This window comes from Equus quagga, chromosome 15 (assembly GCF_021613505.1).
Source record: "Equus quagga isolate Etosha38 chromosome 15, UCLA_HA_Equagga_1.0, whole genome shotgun sequence".
In the NCBI taxonomy this organism is placed as follows: Eukaryota; Metazoa; Chordata; class Mammalia; order Perissodactyla; family Equidae; genus Equus; species Equus quagga.
Window position 1 is genome coordinate 26,113,296 of NC_060281.1, and position 22,353 is coordinate 26,135,648.

At 39.7% G+C, this 22,353-nt stretch overlaps 1 protein-coding gene across 1 annotated transcript in view; it reads left to right on the forward strand.

The window, feature by feature from the left end:
* BTBD9 (BTB domain containing 9) overlaps window positions 1-22,353 on the forward strand; it is a 382,599-nt gene that overhangs the window by 239,404 nt on the left and 120,842 nt on the right. Inside the window, exon 7 of the mRNA XM_046639501.1 lies at window positions 4,463-4,572. Coding sequence (XP_046495457.1) covers window positions 4,463-4,572 — 110 coding nt within the window. The remainder of the gene's footprint in view (window positions 1-4,462; window positions 4,573-22,353) is intronic.

The window sequence follows — 22,353 nt, forward strand, 5'->3', positions numbered from 1 at the left end:
CTGGTAGCATTGTGACAAAAAATGATGGAAAGATAGGTTAAAAATAAGAATTTGCAGTTCTATTCCCAGAAGACACAGGGAATGCAATGAAATCTCCAAAGCAAAATTTCTCTGTATTTCTCAGTATTGTGATATCTCTTTGTAAGGAAATGCTGGTTTGAGGGTTTTTTTTAATAAATTCAAACTTCAAACTTCCAAAGTTTACACAAAAAAGAAACTTTGCTGTTTCTTTTCACATTTCCCCCAAATACAAAACAACACTTCAATATTTATCTCTGATGTTGGAATCACTGTCTATTTTGGTAGCACTGGGTTGTGCTGTGTTAGTAATGATTTACCCCTCTTATTCCCTCTGCACGCTTGGTTCAGTATAGCATTGAATACCCCATTCTGTGGGTGTGGGTGGCTGGACCCCATTCTGTGAGTATGGGTAGCTGGACCCAATATGGGCAAAAGATTCTTCCCTTGCTTCCTCATGCATAGCTGACTCAGGTCACGAACATTTTAAATGGACTTTTCTAGAGACTGGGGGCTTAAAGCAGGAAACACCATTGAACCAGGCAATCTGCATTTGGATTTGGAACAGGTCGCTTGTTGTGGCCCAGTGTGGTGTCCTAAGAAGTAGGGCGAGACCTTGCCTGTGTTCTTGAAACCTGCCCTTAGCCTGCCTCGTCATGGAGGCACCATTTTAGCATCCACAGTTAGGAATGCTCTCTCAGATAACCAGCGTTCTAAAATCCAGACCAAGAAATTCTGCATCCAACAGCTTACTCTTACAACAGAATTTCTGTTTAATGATATCCTACTCTGCCAAGCACTGCATTAGACACTTTTAATACTTATCTCATTTAAATATCCTATAAGGTCTGTGTTATTGACCTCATTTTATAGAGAAGGAAACTAAGGTTCAAAAAGGTTTAAAGCATTTTTTTTCCCCAAAGTGACAGAGTTAATTAAGTGATGGGGCTGGGCTGAAAACCTGGTTCTGTTGGACTCTAAAGCACGTTTTTCAAAACTCTATAGTGCCTTTCAATTTTAGAGTGCTATCCTTGAAGGGTTTTAGGTTTCATTTTATTAAAGAAGACAATTTCTTTTCACCCAGAGTATTATAGCTCCTAGAAACTTCTGCATTGAAACATCCTATTCTGAACTGTGTTCAGGATCCAGCCTTTGTCAGTAACTAGAAGACAGCTAACATAGAGAAGGAGGAGGGTACTGGAAACAGTTAGGCTAGGGCTCATGTGGACAGCATTCATCCTCATCAGAAACGGCCAATCTGTTGCATATCTGCCTTCCTCGGCACTGTTGAAGTTTTAATTATCTTCCAACTGCCTGAGCTGCTGTTGAGGACTTCAGAGAGAACAAAGGAGAGCTGTTCTATTTTTCAGGAGTGCTCCTCTCGGCACACTGATGAAGTCACTAGCTGCCACTGCCCTTATTATCAGGTTAAATCAGAGTCTGGCTGGGCATTGGAGAGATGATGCTGAAAGGAAAAAAAAATTAATCTCAAGCTTTACCTCTTATTCAAAATCTTTTGTGACAGAGAAAATGTGGTATCGACTTCTCTGGTTTAGGTGTTATGACCCAGAAATAAGTTTTGCTTTGTTTTTCAAAAAAAAGTGTAAAAAGAGAGAAAGGACTCTTTCCCATCCCCATCCCTTGGATTTTCAATAGCTTGAGTAGTAATAACTTCTCTTCCTCGTGGGTAATGCTCCATTGTGAGCCTCATTAAGGAAATCTGCTCATGATCAAGGATGGTCCCTGTGCTGCCTCCCTCTCCCTTCTAGGCATTGCTCATGGATCAGGGCACACCTTCCCCTGAGCTGGACACGGCCTCTGAGTTCTTAATGTAGAGCTCCAGGCTGCCCCTCCAGTCCCTGAAGTTGGGGGATTGGCTGAAGCCTATTTGCTAATTGTGGTCGAGATCTTTAGTAAAGGACAGAGTCCTCTGCTAGACAACTCCTTGCTGAAGAAAAGGTGCATGACTTCTTTCTTGCGACTTTGCTCCCATTTTTTTAAATGTGTATTTGAATAAGGACTTTGTGCCATTTTTATAAATTATGCTATAATTTTATGGAGACTTAGAAAGTATAGTGGAAGTAGAATAATTAAACTTGTTATGAGCATTACATACATAACAGGCTAATCAAGAAGTGTGATGTACAGTGGTGAATTGCTAATTTGACCTCAGGATTATGCAGCAGAGATAACATTATCTTCATTTATAGAGAACTTTTTATCTGGAGGCATCTCTCAGTGCTTTTCCAACCATATATATTATCTTGTTTGTTATCACAAACACTATCATTAAGGCTGTAAAATGTATTCCAGTACAATTTTTTATTTTCAGTTTCTTATAATTGGGGGACGAGGGAGGGGAAGTTTGCATATTTTCTCTCATTCCTGATATTTTCACCAGGGTGAAATTTGGGAAATGACTATTATCTAAACTTGGAAAGCCTGGTTCCATATAGTGTTTTAAAAAGAAAGAAAGGGAGGGAACATTACTGCCTCCCCTTGGGTCAGACCAGACTATTAACTTTAAGAACTGCCAATGGGAAATGGCCCTATTAGTCACTTCCTGGCTCCTCTACCTTGTACAGTATTAGGAGAGCTGTCTTTCCTTTGGAAGAGTCTCGACCTAGGGAACAGGAAAATGATCTGATCAAATTCCGCCAAACCACATTCCCTCCATCCCCTCCAAGGTTGCAGACAGCAGCACTCAGGCTGTCACGACCATGTGCGGTTGAAAATGCTATGCTGGTTGAGTTCCTGTGGTTTTAAGGAAATGGACAAAATTAGATTCAGGCCAAGGTGCCAGGCTTAACACACCCCTTCCGTTCCAGAAAGCACCAGAGAGATTGTCACCGCCAGCAGTAAAGGCCAGCACGATCTGTTCTACCCAGATCATTAAGAACTTATTTTAAATGAACCCCACCGCCCACCCAAACCCAATAAAGTCAGCACCTTCTGTCTGCCTTGAGGGCTCGAGAGCAGATCAGGGCCCACCTCCTGCTTACCCAGAGGGTCTGGTGAGTGCGGCAGTTGCCCTGACTCTCCGCACAGGAAGAGTAGTCTCCCCTTGCAGTGGATATGGGCACACTGAACAGCCAGTCCGGGGGATAACATTCGCATTGGTTATGAAGATGAGTTACCAACTCGTGTCAAGGAGCAGATGGCTAAATGAGGTGCACAGGGAATGCCATGAGATTCAGGCTTGAAGAAACAGGAGAAAAAGCCCATGTTACGAAAACCCCAGATAGAGTCTTCCCCAATGTGAATTTTTAAAATTGGCATTGACGTTATACAGTTAACTCGAGTGATGAGAAATGTAAAGAAATTACTGGATTAGTGAACAGCAATTAACTCAGAAGTAAAATTACATCATCTGAGTCGAAGGTTGTTTTACATAGCAGAGGGAGGATATTACTAAAACTTTGCCCAGTCTGTCATCTCCTAATTGAAATATGCCCCATCCTTCAGAGTGTGTAGTTCATAATTTTAGAGAGTGTCATTGGTTAATCTAGTTATCTTTCCTGGTTCTTCCTTTGAATTCTAGTAAGACGGTTTGTGGCACATTCCCTGTGGAATGTGTGACACTCAGAAGAGTGAGTTTGTCTGTTCATTAGCCTGTGAACTGTCAAGTCCCTTTGGAGAGTGGGAGGAGCGAGTCAGTCCAAGGTTAATTCTCGTTTGTCAGAGGTGAAGCCTCCAGGGAGATACAGAGGGTGAACAGGCCGAGATGCTCAAGACCTGCCCCGTGAAACTCTGCACTGTGTGCAGATGCCAGATCTATGTGGTCAGGAGGGAGGCTGAGAGCAGGCTGGGTCACCACTGCAGATCACTTCCTCTGGTCAGGAGAAGGCTTCCCAGCAGTTAAGTGGGGGCCTGGCGTAAGTATATAGGGTTAACTTCCTAACAAGAATTTAGGAGCAATATTAAAATACAAGAAGTGAGTGGTTCTCAGTAGTTTCTGTGGATTTTTCCTTTAAAGAAGAAAGCATTGATTTCATGCATCTGTCTCCACCGGATGAAATCTTTCATTGAGTTGGAAAGCATTTGCTTTTGTGTGTTTGTGCACCTGTGCACAGGCACATTCCTAACCACAAGGCGAGGATAGAAGGCGTTTGTTATTCTCCAGTGTAAGTGTCTCACGGACATATAATTGTACTAACATTCAGGGGTTGAGTTGAACAGTACCTGGTTTGATTTTCTAGGTAAATCAAATCTGAGTTCCACTTAATTCTCCAGAAAGTGGCGTCTCCCTAATTTTGCTGTGATTCTTCTAGGCTCAGTTGGAGCTAGCCCTGAGGAGCAGGTACAGGGTCTGAAGTCAAGTTCAAAGTCTCCTTTAGTCCATGCCCTGGTACACCGTATGTTTGCATATTGTATCTTATTCTGTTGTCTTTGGGCTGCTTATCATGGAAGCTTGTTTTCTTCAACAAATTCTTTTTACCCCCAGGTATATTCGAATAGTTGGGACTCACAACACAGTGAACAAGATTTTTCACATTGTGGCTTTTGAATGTATGTTTACAAACAAAACCTTCACCCTGGAGAAGGGGCTGATAGGTAAGTGTTACAATTACATTTTTGTACATATACTTAGATATTTTGTCTTCAGATATTTTGATATTCCATTAACTCATCTTAATCAGCTTTGACTAAGAACTCTGGTTGATTTGAGTGCCTTATGGCTGAGTGACATAGGGGAGGGCTTATGTTTGGAGAAGTAGTCAAAATACTAAGTCCAGTAAACTTAAAAGAATATAAATATTGTTCTAGTAGTTAAGAATTGGAAACGTTTTAGTGATTCATTCAGATTTGCTATGTGAGGAATGCTTATGATCGTCAGGCAAAGCCTTTCCTACCAAAGGCTTTTCTATATTTAATGGTGGGTAAGATCAGGGAGGAAGTCTATATAATATTGATCCAGTGCTCATACTTTCCAAGGCCACGCAGGTATTTTGGCCTTTGATTTGATATGAATGGTCTGCTCAGCTGTGAGAATACCTTCTTTTCATAGAGACGTCAGTCCATATGTGTCCTGTTAGCCAAGTTCACCTCAAGAAAATGCCAGCATATAATTTAAGTAAGACTAGAGTAACTGAATTGTCATTGTGAAAGTCAGGTTATTGTGTGGGAAATACTGCCTGACTGATCTTTCAAAAGTGTATTTTTAATTTTGTTTTAGTTGTTTGCTTGGTGGTTTTGTGTTATGTTTTGATTTTGTTTTCGGTAATAGTTAGTCTGGCATTGTGTACATTCCACCTTAGATCTTGACATTCTAGATATCATGAGTGGTTTTTCCCATCCAGACTGGTTGTTCCTTTTTCCCATGCTCACAGGTTTTTACTCACCTCCTGAAAAGATCTTAGTTTCACTAATTAGATCCTTAAATCTGTGGCTTTACTGCAGCTTCCTTTGAAAAGAGACTCTGTATGTTCAAGTGGCGGGGGGCAGGGGTGGGGATAAGATTCCCCTACTTTGGTGTACCTAAAATAGAATAATTTGCCTTTACAAAGGGACTCATTTCTCCTCTCCTTCTCAAGTCCTCTCCATGCTGGGACCCATACATATTGACACATGTCCTGACAATATGATGATGATTAGAATGGGAGAGATGAGTATAACTTGCAAATATTTACTTAATTCTTTGAATGGTCACAAGTCTAAATTTTCCTGCCATCTGCTGTGTCCTAAACATAATCCTTTACTTAGGGAAATTTAGGAGAGTAATATCAATAAAGTAGCAGGAGTAGAAATTATTCCAATGTATAGAGAACTTTTAGCACTCAACTAAAATAAATAAATTGGTTTTAACTTTGTTGTGGATGTAGTGTTTAATGTTAAATATGAACGTTAATAATTTTTGTGACCTCTAGATCATTTAAAAGTTAACAGTGCTAAAGCATTGCCTGATATTATCAAGGCTTTTCATTTGGTGGACTGTATGGAATTTTGACGATGGAGGGTCGTGGAGAGGACACTCCTTGTCACCTGCTGCCTAGGCTCTTGTATAGACTGTAGGCCTCACTGTGTGTGTGATTGTGTAGTTAGGGGAGTCCTCACTGAGAAGGATCTGAAAAACCAAACCACTTCATAGTCATAAGACGTGTAGCGTTTGACTATTCATTTCAGCCCAGTGCACTGCATTTTTGAACATGCTGCAGAGAAGGCACCATCTACTTAAATCAGCCCCCCATTCTTATTGGAGGAAGAACAAGTTTGTGGACACTGTAGTTATCAAAGAAACAAGCCTATCCAGCATGAGAGGCCATTACAGGAATGAAACTCAGAATCAGTTGTAGTGAGGGATGCTATTGGTGGTCTGCATGTTCCATCCAGACTGAACTAGTCAGCATTATCAGGAGCCATATTAGTCTCAGGCATGTCACAGGATGAAAGAAGACTGCAGAGATGCAAGAAGTGTTTTTGGTGTCTGGTCCAACACTTTTCTTCAGGCGTTTTTCTATGATGCTCACAAGTTTGACTGCAAAGGGCACTGCAATCATCTGCCTGTCATCATCCCTCAACCACATGGGAGCAGTGGTGCAGGTAGGCAGATCTGTGCGTGCACTTGCCAGCAGATGGCCTGCAGTGGGGTTCCCTCTGGCCCTCCTCCTACCATCTTCACAGCTCAAAGCTGTCCCCATGCTGGGCAGACAGGGAGCCGATAGGAGTTATGAGGGAGTACAGGGGGATTTCATTATCCTTTGTCTAACATGACAGCTGGGCTTAGTTGAAAGGGGTGTTTGAAATAGTAATGGCCAGCTTTCCATGTTGATGGTCTCAGATGCGTTTTGGCTGCACACAGGCCTCAGCCAGTCACCCTACAGGGACCTCCAAGAAAGGATGGTCCTCTAGTGGGGGCACAGTGTATGTTGGAACCACCTGGAGTTATTTTTTAACTGTAGCTGCCTACTACTTACTCCTTACTATATTCTGTGAGATATGTATTCCTCCCTTCAGAACTACTTATAGAAACTCCAGGTTTCCATGGGGAAAAAAAAGTAAAACTAAAATAATGTCATCATGAATAACTAATAGTGTTTCAAACCCTACTTTTATGTTCCGAGATTTAGAACTTCTTTCACAGTTGCTGGTCTCAGTTTCATGGTCCAGGCTATTCTAATTAGAGTAGCACTCTCTTTATAGGTCTTAAAAATTACTTTAAAAGTGTTTGTGTAGTTTTTCAAAATCAGATTTTAATGTTATTATTTAAAACGTGTAATGATGCCAGGAAAAACATAAATAAAAATAACTGTATCAGCTTTATGAGATTTTAATCTCCTTTTTCCATGAAAGGGTTTCCTTCCCGTTTTTGTTGACAGCTTGTCATTCTTCATGCTGCTTCACTTGTACAGATTCGTGGGGAAGCTTCGGAACCCCACGGGTTCATATGTCCATGGAAATGGACCCAGCTCAGCCACCCTGACCACATCGGGCCTTCAGACTCTGCCTACACCTCTTCCACCTTATCTGCTGCTGCCCTTCTCCTTTGGTGGCTGCTTCTGGATCATGCTGGGCTGTAGTCTCGCCTGGGAGAATCAGCCTGTGAGGACTGTCTCCTCTTCGTTAGGAGGCTTTGTGGGAAACTCGATCCGTCTTACCAGTGAGACGTGGAGGGAATAATTAGAATAGATGTGACTGTCATTTTATAAGCATTCAACTTCCCAGAGAACGTGTTTGCTTTGCCTTGGTACTCCACTTTATGATACGTACATGGCGTTTGGCAAGTCGTTTTACTTTTTCATAATTGCCAAATCTTCCTTTTCATTTAGTCTTGTGTTTAAATTCACTTCTTTGAATACTCTACTAAGCTATTCAGGTAGAGATAATAGTACACATTACTCAGCTTAAACAACTGTCAACTCACAAACAACCTAGTTTATCTATATTCTACCTACCTCCTCCCCGTTAGGTTATTTTGAAGCCAACCCCATTTTATCATTTTATCCATAAATATTTCAATATGTATCTTTAAAAATCAGGTCTTATTTTTATAGCCATAATCACAGTGTAATAGCCCAAAATTGAACCAAAATTCCTTACGAGTATCAAATATACAATCAGTGTTCAGATGTCCCTCACTGGATCAAAAGTCTCAAGTGAGCTTATGTGTTTTTTCACGTTGTTTAAATAAGAATTTAGGTAAGATCCATACTATCAATAAATAGTTGTTGTGACTCTCAAATCTCCTTAAATGTATAGGTTTCCTTCCACATGTCTATCTGTCTCTGTCTTTCTTTTTGTTCTTCTCTCTCTAATTATGATTTATTTGTTGAAAAACCGAGGTTTTTGTCCTGTAGAGTTCCTAAGAGCCTGGATTTTGGTGATTGAATCCTTATGGTAACATTTAACATGTTCCTCTATTGTATTTCTTGTAACTTCGTTGTTAGAGAGAGGCTTAATCTGATTCAAGTTCTGTTCTTTTGTAAGGATGCTCTGTTGGTGGTGGTATATGTGTATCAAGAAGTGCAGACAATCTGGTTGTCCCTCTCTTTTAGATATTCACATCCATCCATGATCATTTCCTAGATTCGTTATTTCATAATTTAGGATTGCAAAATGGTTATATTCTGTCATTCCTTCTTCATTTAGTAGCTAGAAAGACATGAATTTCCTCAACACTCATTTGATAATCCTGAGATGCAGTTTGCCCAGGAAAAGAAGGATAAATGTTATATTCTTTCTTTTTATTTACCAGTTTTCAAATTAAAGAGGTGGTTACCTAGCATTCTCCAGAGGTGATCAATGAGGTTTGTCTGTCGGTTTTTTGGGGGGCCAGGGGGAGGGGAAAGGGGCAAGTATGTATCATTTTGAATTTATGAGATTAAACAAATTGGATGTCTTTTAATCACTTGCAGCTAGTATTATTTATATTCAAATTGTCCCTATCTTTAGCCTCTTCATATTGGCTTTTAAGTCCTTCTGGCATGACCTCAGTAATTCCTTGGTTTCTGGAATGACAAAATGTACCAGGTTCATCTTGTACATTTCCTGTCCTTGATATAGAATCGGCCTTTTCTTCAGGAGGCCCTGGTTCCATTTAGTTTGAAATCACATTTGGAAACCTCAATCTAAGCACTATAAATGATCCTTTCTACTGGATGGTCACTATTTCTAGGTCTTTTCAGTGGGCAAAACTAGGAAATACATGAACATATATTTGTTTTTTTATATATCATAAATTTATCAGGTAAAATATATCATGAGTGCATGCTGACACTTCTAATTAAAATTCAATACACAAAGTTTTTGTTTAACCTGTGATCTTTCCTCTCCTTTTTTCCATACTGAAAATCTTGGTTACCAGTGAGGCAGTACAATAATTCATTTGCTTTGTCCTCAGTACATACAAAATAGTCTCAGAATTACCGTACCAAAACTGCCATGAACCATATAATGTAAGAAAATAGAGTAAGATTTTTGAAATCATTTTTGGAGTCCTTAGGGTATATCCCAGTAGAGATGTACAGTAAAATTACTGTGTTTTCAATTCACTTCAAATAATTCTGTGTGGTCATGCCACTATTTCAGTATACAGTTAGATTCATTTGTTCCATTTTGCTTTCAATATTTAGGGATTTCCTTCAAAAAAATTTTTTTATAACTATGTAAAATATTTACATGGTTCCAAATCAAATCTACAAAAGAGCTGTATTTAGAGGAACTGAGCTTCTGTTCCTGTCCCCTCTACTCCTGTAGGTAATCTCTTTTTCCTCTAGTTTTCAGGTTAGCCTTCTATTAAAAAAAGTGGAAAATAAGTAAATGTGTATGTATGTTATATTTTGTATGCTCCCCGACATTCCTAAATAATTGGTACCATAATATATGCTACACATACTTTCTTCACTTTTCTTTTTTGTACTTAACACTTATCCCAGAGCTGGCTTTAGAGAGAGTTGCCATTCATTCCTTTTACAGCTGCGTGGCACTCATTAGTGCGGATGTGCTGTAGTCTATCCAGCGAGCGCTCTGTTGATGAGCCGTTGGGCTTGTTTTCAGTCTCCTGATGTTGCACATGTTGCTATTCCCCTGTGCATCAGTCTTTTCTTATTTTTGCTAATATATCTTTGGGATAAATTCCTAGAAGAGGGATTACATGTATAATTTTGCTAAATAATGCCAAATTCCCCTTCATAAGGATTGTACTATCTTTAAATTCTTATTGGGAATGTATGATAATGACTATTTCCCCACAGCCTTGCCAATGGAGCATATTGTCAGACTTCTGGATTTTTGCCAGTTTGATAGGTGAGAAATGGTATCTCAGTGCAGTTTGAACTGCATTTCTCTTAGAAGAAAAATTGAGCATCTTTTCATATGTTTAAGGGCTATTTGCACTTCTTTTTTCTTTTTTAAATAGCTCTTCTTCTCTTATGAGTCTTGTAGATGAATAGAGAATATGCTTTTAGGAAGACTTGGGAGAGCAGTAAGCACTTTACACTGGTATTAGAGTGTGGTATTTGGCATTACAGGAGTCTGATTTCCCTTCCTAAGGTTTTCTGGTTCTTCTGGAAAACGTAAGTTCTCATAAGTCCCTCTCCATCCTTATCCTTGGCTCTGCCTTTGCTTAAGAGATAGTAGTGACTAGAGCATGGAGCTCTAACTCAGAATTCAACGCTCTCTAACCTTTTCAAAGAATGAGAAGCAGCTTCCATCACCAGCTTTATCTCATTAAGTGTTACCTCTGTGTCTGCCAGCATGGAACCACCAAGACTGGTGGCTTTTTTGTTCTAGTTTCTTGGTAATAACTGATGTAGGGCAACCAAAATAGACAGCATAGGCACAGGAACTCTGTGTTGCTGAAGCTCTGGGAACGCTCACTACTGCTGCCACCACGGAACTGGGCTGTCTGAATGGAAACACGAGCCCGTATTCATCTGCTACTGTGCCACCTGCAGTACCACCAGGAGCAGATAGAAGAGAGATGTTTTCTGTCTTCCTCCCATCTTCCAGTCTCTCACCACTCTCTTCTATTGCCAGAACTTCACAGAAAACCCAAGCTGGCAAGTAGAACTTTAGCCTCCAAGATATGAGGTAGAACAAGGGAAGGAATGGAGCTGAAAGCAGACAGACAGATGACTGGTGCAAAGACAGAGAGATGGACAGTGTAAAAGGGGCTCCAGCCATCAGGAAACTTAAAAGTAGCTGTATCAGCACGTGGCAAGATGTAGAAATATGTGGAATGGAGAACACCAGACAAAGGCAAAGAGTGTGGAGAAAGGTTAAATATTTACTTTGGTTGTGAAGGAATCCAACGTATTTTCTTACCTCGTAAGGTAAGCCTTCATGAAGAATGATATTTTTAGTTGGGCCTTGAAGAATTCGTTAAACAATATTACAAAAGTGCTAATTTACACAGTAACAAAATGGCTGGCAGTTGTTTCCCTTTGGGAGAGCTGAAGACAGGAAATGGAAATAGGTGGTCTATAGTTGCTGCTGTCATTTAAAAGTATTTTGAAATTATAACAGGATGTTTAGTATTCAGTAAAATTCCTGGGAAAGTAAACAGAGTTGGAAATCTGTGGTGTGAAGGGCTTTTGGCATCCGCTGAACTAGGGCTATGACTTGCATGCTTTACAACTGTGTTTCAAAAATAAGTGTCCTCTGGAGCAGAGACAGAGATTTGGGAGTGGGGGAGTGCACTAGGGGTGAAGATGTTAGAATGTGGCAAAGAAGCAAACTTGTTGGAATAGCAGAGGGGCGCTACAGACCTTAATGCAGTCTCAGCCTATTTGTCTAACCAGCTATTAAGGCAGTTCTAATTGTCAGTGAAGCTTAACTTCATCTACTGTAAATTGCTTGGCATTTAGCAGACATTTGTTAAGAGACTGCCAAGTGTATCTTAGGCACTGGGGATAGAAAGATACACAGGTGTAGTTTCTGCCTTGGAGGATCATATGTAATGGAGGAGAAAGACTCTTAAATAGAAGGTGACAACACAGTAGGATAAGTCATGTATTGGGAGATTTCAGCAAATGCTATAGGAACACTGGAACAGGGGCACCTAACCTGACGTGGGGGATGGTGTCAGGGAAGACCTCCCCATGGAGGTGATGAATGGGCCATCCTTAAGGAGAGGAAGAAGGTGGAGTTTCAGGGGAGAGTCACATAAAATGGTCAGCATGTGCAAAGGCTTATTTATCTCTGACCCACTCCAAAGCCAGTGCCCCTTCCAGCGGACCACCTTGCATCTGATAGGGGCTTACAGTAGGAGTTAGTTATTTTGTCATCTGTCATCCTTCCCTGGAGAAAATGAGGCATTATTTTCTAACAAGATTTTAGAGTTTTACAAAAATTCAGATAAAGTGAATAGCCCACAAAAATGCATAGAGAAGATAATACAGTTTGTTTGTGTCTACCCTGGGGAGCCCGTGTTCTCAAACAAGACTGGGCTGTACTTGTGTGGCGGAGGGAGTGGGGGATGATGAGAGAGGGACTCCTCGGTCATTTAGCTTTCTCCATTCAGTGTGTGTGCGCGTCAGTGTACATTTATGTTTCATTAGCCTTTATGCTTATTTGTTTTCCTTTTTGAGAATAAAGAAAGCCTGAGAAAGTTTTTATCGCTCTTATTTTAGAGGATTCACTCCTACACTTTACAGGACTGAAGCTTTTGCATCCTACTTATATCCCCTCATTATAAAGGAATATGGCAGAGTGTGTGTTTGTGTGTCCAGGTAAATGTGAATGTGCACAACTTGTTTTTAAATGGGACATCTCGGAGCATGTTTCCAGCATTATGCAACAATATCAGTTTCTTACAAACCATGTTTCTGCCTCAAACTAGCATTCTGAATAGACAGGCTGTAAATGGGTAAGATGTTTCTCTGGCACTGACTCTGAAGGACATTCTGGTGGTCAAAGGAGTATAAGATCTAATTTTGTTGGCCTAGTCCCTAACCCAGTACCCCAATCCTTCACACCAAAACCTAATAGGTAATTTTTTAATTTAATATTTTAAGTAGCTATTACAAATATATATTCTTATTTCCCCCGTTTTATTTAAAAAGGTAGCACATATTCACATATATCTTTTTTTAATTAACCGTGTTTCTTGAAGATCGTTTCTTAGCAGCGCATCTAGAGCTTTCTCTGCTTTTTCACGTCTGTGAAGTAATCCGTTGAACAGAGGTGCTGCTGTGCATCTCCCCAGTCCCCTGTGACAGACAAGGCAGGGTGTTTCCAATCTTTTACCATCAGTAACAGTTCTGTAATGAGCCATTTTAGAAATAGTGAAGTTTATTCAGAGGCAGTTTCGATAAGGCCTAAAACAAAAAATACCCATTTTAACCACCAGGGCCAGCTACGTAATTTGCGGGGCACAGGGCAAAATGAAAATGTGGGACCTTTTGTTCAAAGAGCAGGAAAAAAGTGCTGTTAAAGGTACTTTAGAAAAAAAATCTTTTTTCTTTTGCGGTCTCTCAACTTGGCATGATGTTTTATTTGCTGTTAAATCTCATTCTAAGTAAAGAAAAATTAAACTTTTAAATTATTAGCATGAATTTTTATCATCTTTATATCGTACAGTGGTGGTTTTAAATGCAAATATAAGAGCATTTATCTTATGTGCAGAATCACTAAAATTACACAATCCACATTGGGTAGCTCATACATGTGTATGTATTTAGCTCTTAGCAGAATGGCAGAAATTCTGTGCAAAACTCAACTGTTTTCATTTCACTTCTTAATTCATGCCCATTCTGTAAAAACTCTCTCCCATTGGCTTACTCAGTAAGCTTCCTTAGTGAGGAAGAACTGAAGGGAAAAGGAAGCATGGGTTGTTGTATCCTTCCCTTTCTTGCTATGTCATTATTTTTAGCATAAGTATTTGGCTGAGAGAGGGAAATCACATAGGATAGAGTTCCTAGGTCGTTGGTGCTTCTTAGAACGCTGTTGCCTCCTTTCTACTTTTGAGGCAAGTTCCAGTTAAAAGGGAAAGTGTGGCCTCTCCAGGCTGCTCAGTCATAGTTATGGCATGTTTCCCTTGTCCCTGCTTTGAGTCTCAGCTCCTACGTGTTGCGGGTCCATTGGAATTCTGTCCTTGTGAGGCATCGTGAACATTCTACACAAACTAGGGCAGCGGGGAATTGTGGACATGTGTATATTGTGTATCTCCTCTGTTCACAGGCTTGCTCCATTGTCCCATCTTAAAAACCATAAGTTCGAAGATGAGATTATTAAGAAATTCAAGACAGGGGCAGTGAAGTGTTAAACTAAATGTGGATCCCCTCTGAGTGCAGGGCCTGTCTGGAAGCACAGGTCACGTGCCCATGAAGCTGCCCTGATTACCACTTCTATTTACCATTGCTCTGGAAGTTCTGGTGGGGCGGAGAGGGGAGAGAGAAAGGATCAGAGGGAAGGGAAGAACAAGAATTAGGTGTCATGATGTTGGGGAAAAGGGACCAGATATCATTATCTGCAGATGTGATGTGATAATATACCCAAGGAAATGAACTGCAAAATTACTAGAACTAATAAGAACTCTAAAGAATGTAAACAGATACAATAATATATACAAAAATCAAGTTTTCTCAAATATCCCCAATAACCGGTTAGAAAGTATAATAGGGGAAGAAATTCCATTCATAAAGGCAATAAAACTATAAAATACCTAGTAACAACCCCCGAGCCATACTTCGCCTTTGTACCAAGTCCATCCCTTGCCATGTTACCAAGGATCACCTGTTCCTGAACCACTTTCTGCCGTTGGAGATGGGCTAAGGGTCAGCAACAAAGGAGGGAAGCAGAGGGACATGGTGAGCTCATCAACAGTGTGTATATGAGGTGAGCATGCCGGGGGATCTGGATTTTTTAAACTTTTTTCCCCCCTACAAACAACAAATACCTACCTAGGAAGAAAGTTAATAAATCCACAAGTTCTAATGTAAAGAAACTATAAATCTTTAAGAAACACTGAATGATAGAAAGACATATTCCTGGATAGGAAAATTTAATATAGTAAAGATGTTGGTTCTTCCCGTCTTAATCTACCAATTTAATGCAAGACTACTCAGAATTCCAGTTATGCTTTTTAAAAAAACTTTGACTAAGGTCTTTAAAAAATTTTCCAAGAGAATAAATAAATGGGAATTCCTTCCCCCCAAAATATGGAAAAAAAAAAAATGAAATGAGAGGTCTAGTACCATCAGGTATTAAAATTAGTACTACATACAAAAATACTATGGTATTAATGCAGGAGTAAACTGGTAGATAAATTAAGCAATCATTCAAACTCTGAATTAGATCCCAGTGTATGTAAGAATACAGTGCAAGATAAAGAGGACATTTCACATCTGTTGAGAAGGGAAAGGTACTATAGCAGATGGTGCTGTGACGCTTGACAATGGACAACACGTGAGATTCTTCCTTGATGCTATATACGCAGATAGTTTCCTGTTCAGAGTTGGATTTTACAATATTACTCCAAAACAACTTTAGTTTTACTGTTAAGAAGTATTTATCTAATCTCAAAGTGCAGAACTGCTTCCTCAGCATTAAAGCAAAGGCAGGAACCATAAACAGAATTCAAAGGTGTTTGACAAACTGGGAAAAAATAATTGCAACATGCGTGACAGTGAGTAGTTGTTTTTGATATATATGAAGTACTTTCACATAAGTGAGAAAAAAATATGAATCCCCAAAAGGAAATGTCATTGTTTGTACAAATTCTACAAACAACAATTTATTAAAAAAGAAAGAAAAAGCAACGGAATAGTCAATAGACGTGAAAGGGTTTGTCCTCACTAATAATCAACGAAATGCAAATTGAGACAAGATACTACTTTTTGACCTGTTTTATTGGCAAATATTTTTAATTTAAAGTTTTTCATTTACATGAGTGATCTAGCAATCATTTCTCAGCAAAAATCAAACACTACGGAAGTACATGCAGTAAAACATTTGTTTTAACTTGCATTAGCCACCTTATTACTAGAATTAAGTATCTTTTTATGTTTCTTGGCCATGTCTATTTTTTTTATGAATTACATCTTCATATTCTTTGTCAACTTTTTTTGTTTGTGTTTTTTATTATTAATTTATAAATTATGGATGTTGTCTTTTATATATGTTGCAAATATCTTCTCCCAGACTGTTAGTTACTTTTTAACTTGGTTTATAATAACTTTTTTGTACAGAAGTTTTTTATTTTGATTTAGTCCTGTCAGTCATTTCCCTTCTTCCTTCTGGATTTTGTAACTTGCTTAGAAACTCCTCCTTAGCCCAAAACAACGATACACTCCTCTATAGTGTTGTCAGTGGTTGGTTGTTTTGTTATTGTGGGTGTGTTTTTAGCATGTAGTTCTTTAATCCACTTAAATTTTATTTCCTGTTTGGTCTGAAGCAGGGGTTTACCTTTTATTTCTAAAATTTGACTATTGTTGTGAAATCCTTTATTGATTATTTCCTCCTTTCCCTCATTGATTTAAAATAGCATGTATCATGGATCTGTATATCTATTTTAGATTCTGTGTCACAGCACTTAACCACAGCTTTATAGTATATTTTGCTATCTAGTACTGCAAATCCATGCTCATAGCTATGCTTTTCCTAAATTTTCTAGACTATTCTTTCATATTTTCTTTTCCAATGAACTCGAAAATCAGCTTGTCAGATTTCATTTTAAAATCTTGTTGCCAAAGATGTTTTAAATGAAAATACTTAGTATGGGTGAGGCTGTCATGAAACGGGCAATGTCATATACTGCTGAGATATGTATGGTACAAGTTTTCTAGAAGGCGGTTTGGCAATATGTGTTGAGTCCAAAAATACCCCTTGATCTATTACTTCTGCCTTTAGTAATTTATCCTAAGGAAGTGTTCAGGAAGAGCATTTCTTCTACATAAATGTCCAGCACAGTGTTGTTTATGATAACCACAAACGAAGGACTACTAATGTCCAACAATAGGGCCACATGAAATAAATTATGGCACATTTAAGCATCAAAGTTTCTGTATAGCCATTTATAACAGAGGGAAATGCCCATAATATAATGTAAAATAAAAGAAGATAGGGGCCGGCCCAGTGGCACAGCGGTTAAGTTCACACGTTCTGCTTTGGCGGCCTGGGGTTCGCCAGTTCGGATCCCAGGTGCAGACATGGCACTGCTTGGCAAGCCATGCTGTGGCAGGGATCTCACATATAAAGTAGAGGAAGATGGGCATGGATGTTGGCTCAGGGCTGGTCTTCCTTAGCAAAAAGAGGAGGACTGGCAGCGGATGTTAGCTCAGGGCTAATCTTCCTCAAAAAAAAAAGAAGGTAGGATACCATCTTTATAGCCAGATTGATGCCAATATTTTTAAATTGAAGATAATATATGTATTTTTATATGTGCACATATTAATTTTCTAGGGCTGCCGTAAAAAAATACCGTAGAACTGGATGGCTTAAAAATAGCAATTTATTTCTCACAGTTCTAGAGGTTGGAAGTCCAAGATCAAGGCGTCAGCAGGTTTGGTTCCTCCTGAGGCCTCTCTCCTTGGCTTACAGGAGGCTGTCTTCTCACTGTGTCCTCACATGGCTTTTTCTCCATGCACTCCCATCCCGATGTCTCCTCCTCCTCTTACAAGGACACCAGTCATCTTGGATTAGGGCCCTATCCTTAAAACTTCATTCAATCTTAATTAACTCTTGAAAACCCTATTTCCAAATGCAGTCCCACTGTGAGGTACTAGGGGTTCCTGCTTCAACATAGGAATTTGGAGGGGAACATAATTCAGTCCATCAGAGTGAATGGAAAAAAGACTGTAAGGAAGAACATCAAAATGTTAACAGAGGTTTTCTGGATGGTGGGATTACAGGTGATTTTTGTCTTTTTTTACTATATTTTTCTGCATTTATGTATTTTCTTCAGTGAAGATGTGTTACTTTTATAATCAGAAAAAAATTAATGTTTCTTTTTCAAATAAAGCTATTTCCACATTGCCTATCTTAAGTGAGAGACAAGGCAGAGTGGGCAGGGCCAGCACTAGTGCCCCCCATGCGCCTCAGCACCCCTGTACTCCCAAATAGAACCGACTAAATTTAGAAAAGTCCTATTTCTGGATTAGGAGGGGAGTTTCTTCATGAAGTACAGTGATTCTCTTGGTGATTCTGTTGAGTAAACCAAGAGTCCTTGAGACTCGAGATGAAAGATGCCAAGTGAAAAAGAGTATATGCTCTATGATTCCGTTTATAAACAATTCTCGATCATGCAAACTAATACATACTGACAGAAAGCAGATCCACGGTTCTCAGGGGCTGGGGAGGAATTTCAGAGGGGCATGAGGGAACTTCTGAGGTCGATGGAAAGTTTTGTTATCTTGATTGTGCTAATAGTTTCATGGTGTGTACATGTGTCTAACTCATCAAATTGTATATTTTAAATATGTGTGGTTTATTGTGTGTCAATTATATCTCAAGAAAGATGTTTAAAAATGGGAAGAGGGAACTGAAAGGAAAGATTGCAATAGCCTTTGGGCATTACAGAGTTCTTTATTAAATAGTGATGTGAGGGCTGTGGTTTTGTGAATCAAATGAGACCTTTACGAGGCTGTTGGAGGAGACTGCTGTATGGAATGTTTAGGGAGGGGGCCTCTAAACCTGATGGCCCTTTCCTGCCTCATAATTCAGTATTACAAGGCTTGGGCGTGTCACTGATTTGAGTAAAATTAAGTGATTGTATGATAGTGGATGTCTGGTAAGTAAGCCAGTCTGGGATGCAGCAATCTTTTGGAATTTATTGGCTTGTTAATATTGTGAAGATGGGTATGTTTCTTTTATAGCTGCATTCGATACTTATCTTTTTAAAGACAGGAATCGGTACAGTGCTACAAGAGAGAAATGTACTTAAAAATCACAACATTACCTGTGGTAAAATTATCATAAAAACTCCCTAGTACTCGAGCAGGGGATTACTTCAATTCTGCCCTCATAACGACAGGAAATGGTTGTTGGTGAAGTTGTTTTCCATGAAGCTGTGATGAAATCAACTAAAATGGTAATAAAGCGGAGTATAAAAGTGAGGGACTCAGGTGAGATGTCAAAGTGCAGAAGGTGTTAGTATGTTCAAATTAGAAGCTTCGGGAAGTGGTTCTGTGAAATATTAAATATGGATTGATTGGGTTCTCAGTTCAGAACTGTCAGCAGTGCAGGCAGCTCTCATACTGTGGGAGGTGGACTCCCCCAGGACGCACACCCGCCCCCGTCTCAACTGGGCAGCTACCATTTTGCTAATGGTCAGAGAAGCTGAAAGACAGAGACATAGTCTCTGGTGGCAAGTGATAGTTTAGGAAAGGGCTGAGAGCCCTATTCCCTTCCTTCTTGCTCAAAACCAAGGAGCCTGTCGCCCCAGGAGCATTATTATACTTTTTTCCAATGATCGTTTGATGAACTAATGTTCGGTAGATGCTTGTTACAAGAAATTGGAAGCTCTTCTCACTAAAAACCTCGGCGAGCTGTGGAAGCACACTAAAGTATGTATCGTCAGAGATATTTTTATATTATAGAACTAACTTTTATATGGATACTATGCTCCAAATGTCAAATCTATTCCCTCCTTGCCACCACCCTAGGGCAAGTCACCACTCTCTCTCCTGCTCTGTTGTCGTGCCCATCTGCTCAGCAGTGTCCCCAGATCCTCTCTAGTCTTTCTCATTGTTCTCCACACTCCAGCCAGAGTGATCTTATCAGAAAACTCCTTTACTCAGAATCACTCAGAGGCTTTCCATTGCTCTTAGGGTAAAGTTCAAAATCTTCCTTGGCCCTCAAGCCATGCATGATCTGGTGCCTGCATATTTGCTTCATCTTGTACAAGTCCCCATCTTCCCATCTTGCTTTTTACCTTCAGGCCATAAGCCTTCTTTCTATTCCTAGAATGCACCATGCATTCTCTGACCACGGAGACTTTTTTGCACTTGCCATTCTATCTGAAATGCGCTTTACCCCTCCTCATTCTTTTCTTTTTTTCTTTTCTTTTTTTTTCTTTTGCTGAGGAAGATTTGCCCTGAGCTAACATTTGTTGCCAATCTTCCTCCTTTTTTTTTTTCCTTTTGTATGTGAGTCGCCGTCACAACATGGCCACTGACAGACAAGTGGTGTAGGTCTGCACCCAGAACTGAACCCAGGCCACTGAAGCAGAGTGCACTGAACTTAGCCACTAGGCCACCTCTGCTGGCCCACCCTCTCCTCATTCTTAACCTCAACTCATCAGATCCCACCCCCTTTCCCTTAGTAACCTCCTATTGATCCTTTAAATTTCAGCTTAAATGTCACTTCTTGAGAAAAGTTTAGCCTGACTCCCTACCCCCAGTTTAGGTAAAGTTTCTCTGTATGATGCTAATAGATCTGGGGGTTTTTCCTTCAAAGGACTTAGTTTAATTTATAACTATACATTTAGTCACATGGTTTGATGTGAATGCTTCTATTCGGGACTGCTATATTCCTAGTACATGGAATCCTGATAGTCAAAAAATGTTTACTAAACAGATGGATGGATGGATGGATGGGTGTGTGGATGGGTGGAATGATATGTTGCATTCTGAGGACTGGAAGATCAACCCAGATTCTGGTTCCCACTCTCCTGCTGATTTGCTGTGTAATAAATAAGACACAATCTCTCTGAGCTTCAAATTTCTCAGCTATAAAATGAAAAAACTAACCTAATCATCTGTTTTTGTTTTTATATAAGTATCCTTTGGGAGTAGATAATTGTGTTAATCATCTACCTCAGGTCATAATATATCATTCTCAGTGGTCCAAGCAAGGCCTTCTCTTTTTTTTTTTAAGTAGTTTTTTTTGTTTTTTTCCTTTTTCTCTCCAAAGCCCCCCGGTACATAGTTGTATATTCTTCGTTGTGGGTCCTTCTAGTTGTGGTATGTGGGACACCACCTCAGCATGGTTTGATGAGCAGTGCCATGTCCACGCCCAGGATTCGAACCAACGAAACACTGGGCCGCCTGCAGTGGAGCGCGTGAACTTAACCACTCGGCCACGGGGCCAGCCCCCAAGGCCTTCTCTTTTATTTATATTTCCTCTTCTTTGAACCCCACTCCTGTTCCCCTCCCCTTATGACACCATCTCTAGTATGTTTAATTATGTCCTTAATGCGCACATATATTTGTAAAATGTATAATGTTGGGGGTGTTTGTATGTGTTTTAACTTTCAAAAAGGTTTTTATGCTATAAATCTTATTCCTTTTGATACTTTTTACCCAATATTACATTTTTAAGACCTATACATCATTGCTTCTTAATGTTACTTAGTATTCCATCCTAATAATTATAAATATATTATTAGCAAATTTATATGGTCCTTACTATTTACCAGACACTGTTCTAGGCACTTTACATAAAACCATTTAACCCTCACAGCAGTCTTGTAAGGTTGGTGCTGTTTCTATTCTCACCTGTTATTATTCATTCATTCCCCTGGTGATGGAGACCTAGCTTGCCTCCAGCTCCCTGCTCTCAAACAATGCTGCAGTGAATTTCCTTTATCTCTCTCCTTTGTACCTACGTGAGAATTTCTCTGGGACCTGTATCCAAAAGTATGATTTTTTTTCTTTAATCCAATTAAAATTATAGATGTTCTGATGATGACACAGATTTACATTCCTAGGATAATTGCTACTTGGACGTGACATATGTTCTAAATAATTACTGGATTTGGTTAGCTAATACTTATTTTAGAATTTTTACACCTGTTTTCATAAATAAAATGTGCCTATAAATTTCTTTTCTTGACCCATCTGTAAGTCATTTTACAACCAAAGTTACATAAAATGACTTGAACAGCTTTCTCTCTTTTGCTGTTGTCTAGATCAATATGTACTAGGATATAAATTATCTGTTCCTTGAATGACGTGGTCCTGAAGGTTCCTTTCTAACTATAATTTGATGACTCGATGAGCTCCTGTAGCTGAGAGGTTCTTACCAGTGCTTCACTGGTTGTGTGGATTAGTCAAGCAGATTCCCATGGATCCCAGACCTCAGTGATGTCAGAGGGGGTTAATCTACTAGGTTCTTTGAGCCTAATGACAAAAAGATTGCCAGAAGGGGTGGGTTTGGCAAGATTGGAAATAATAGATAGCACAGGGAGGGGATTTGGTCTCTGCACATTTGGCAGGTGGTAGGAAGGAAATTCTCATGCTGGTGCGTAGCTTCATGATGGAGAGCTTCTGGGGTAGACACAGGGTGTTGGTGTCAGCCCCTAGCAGCTTTGGAGAACTCGGGCAGTGCACACTTACTCTGGTCAGGTTAAACTGCTTCAATAAGCTTTGCATCATGGTCTCTGAGTCTCACTCTCAGAGCTGGAATGAAATCAGAACAGGGGACATTGCTGTTCAGATATCTCCCATTCTTCTTAGG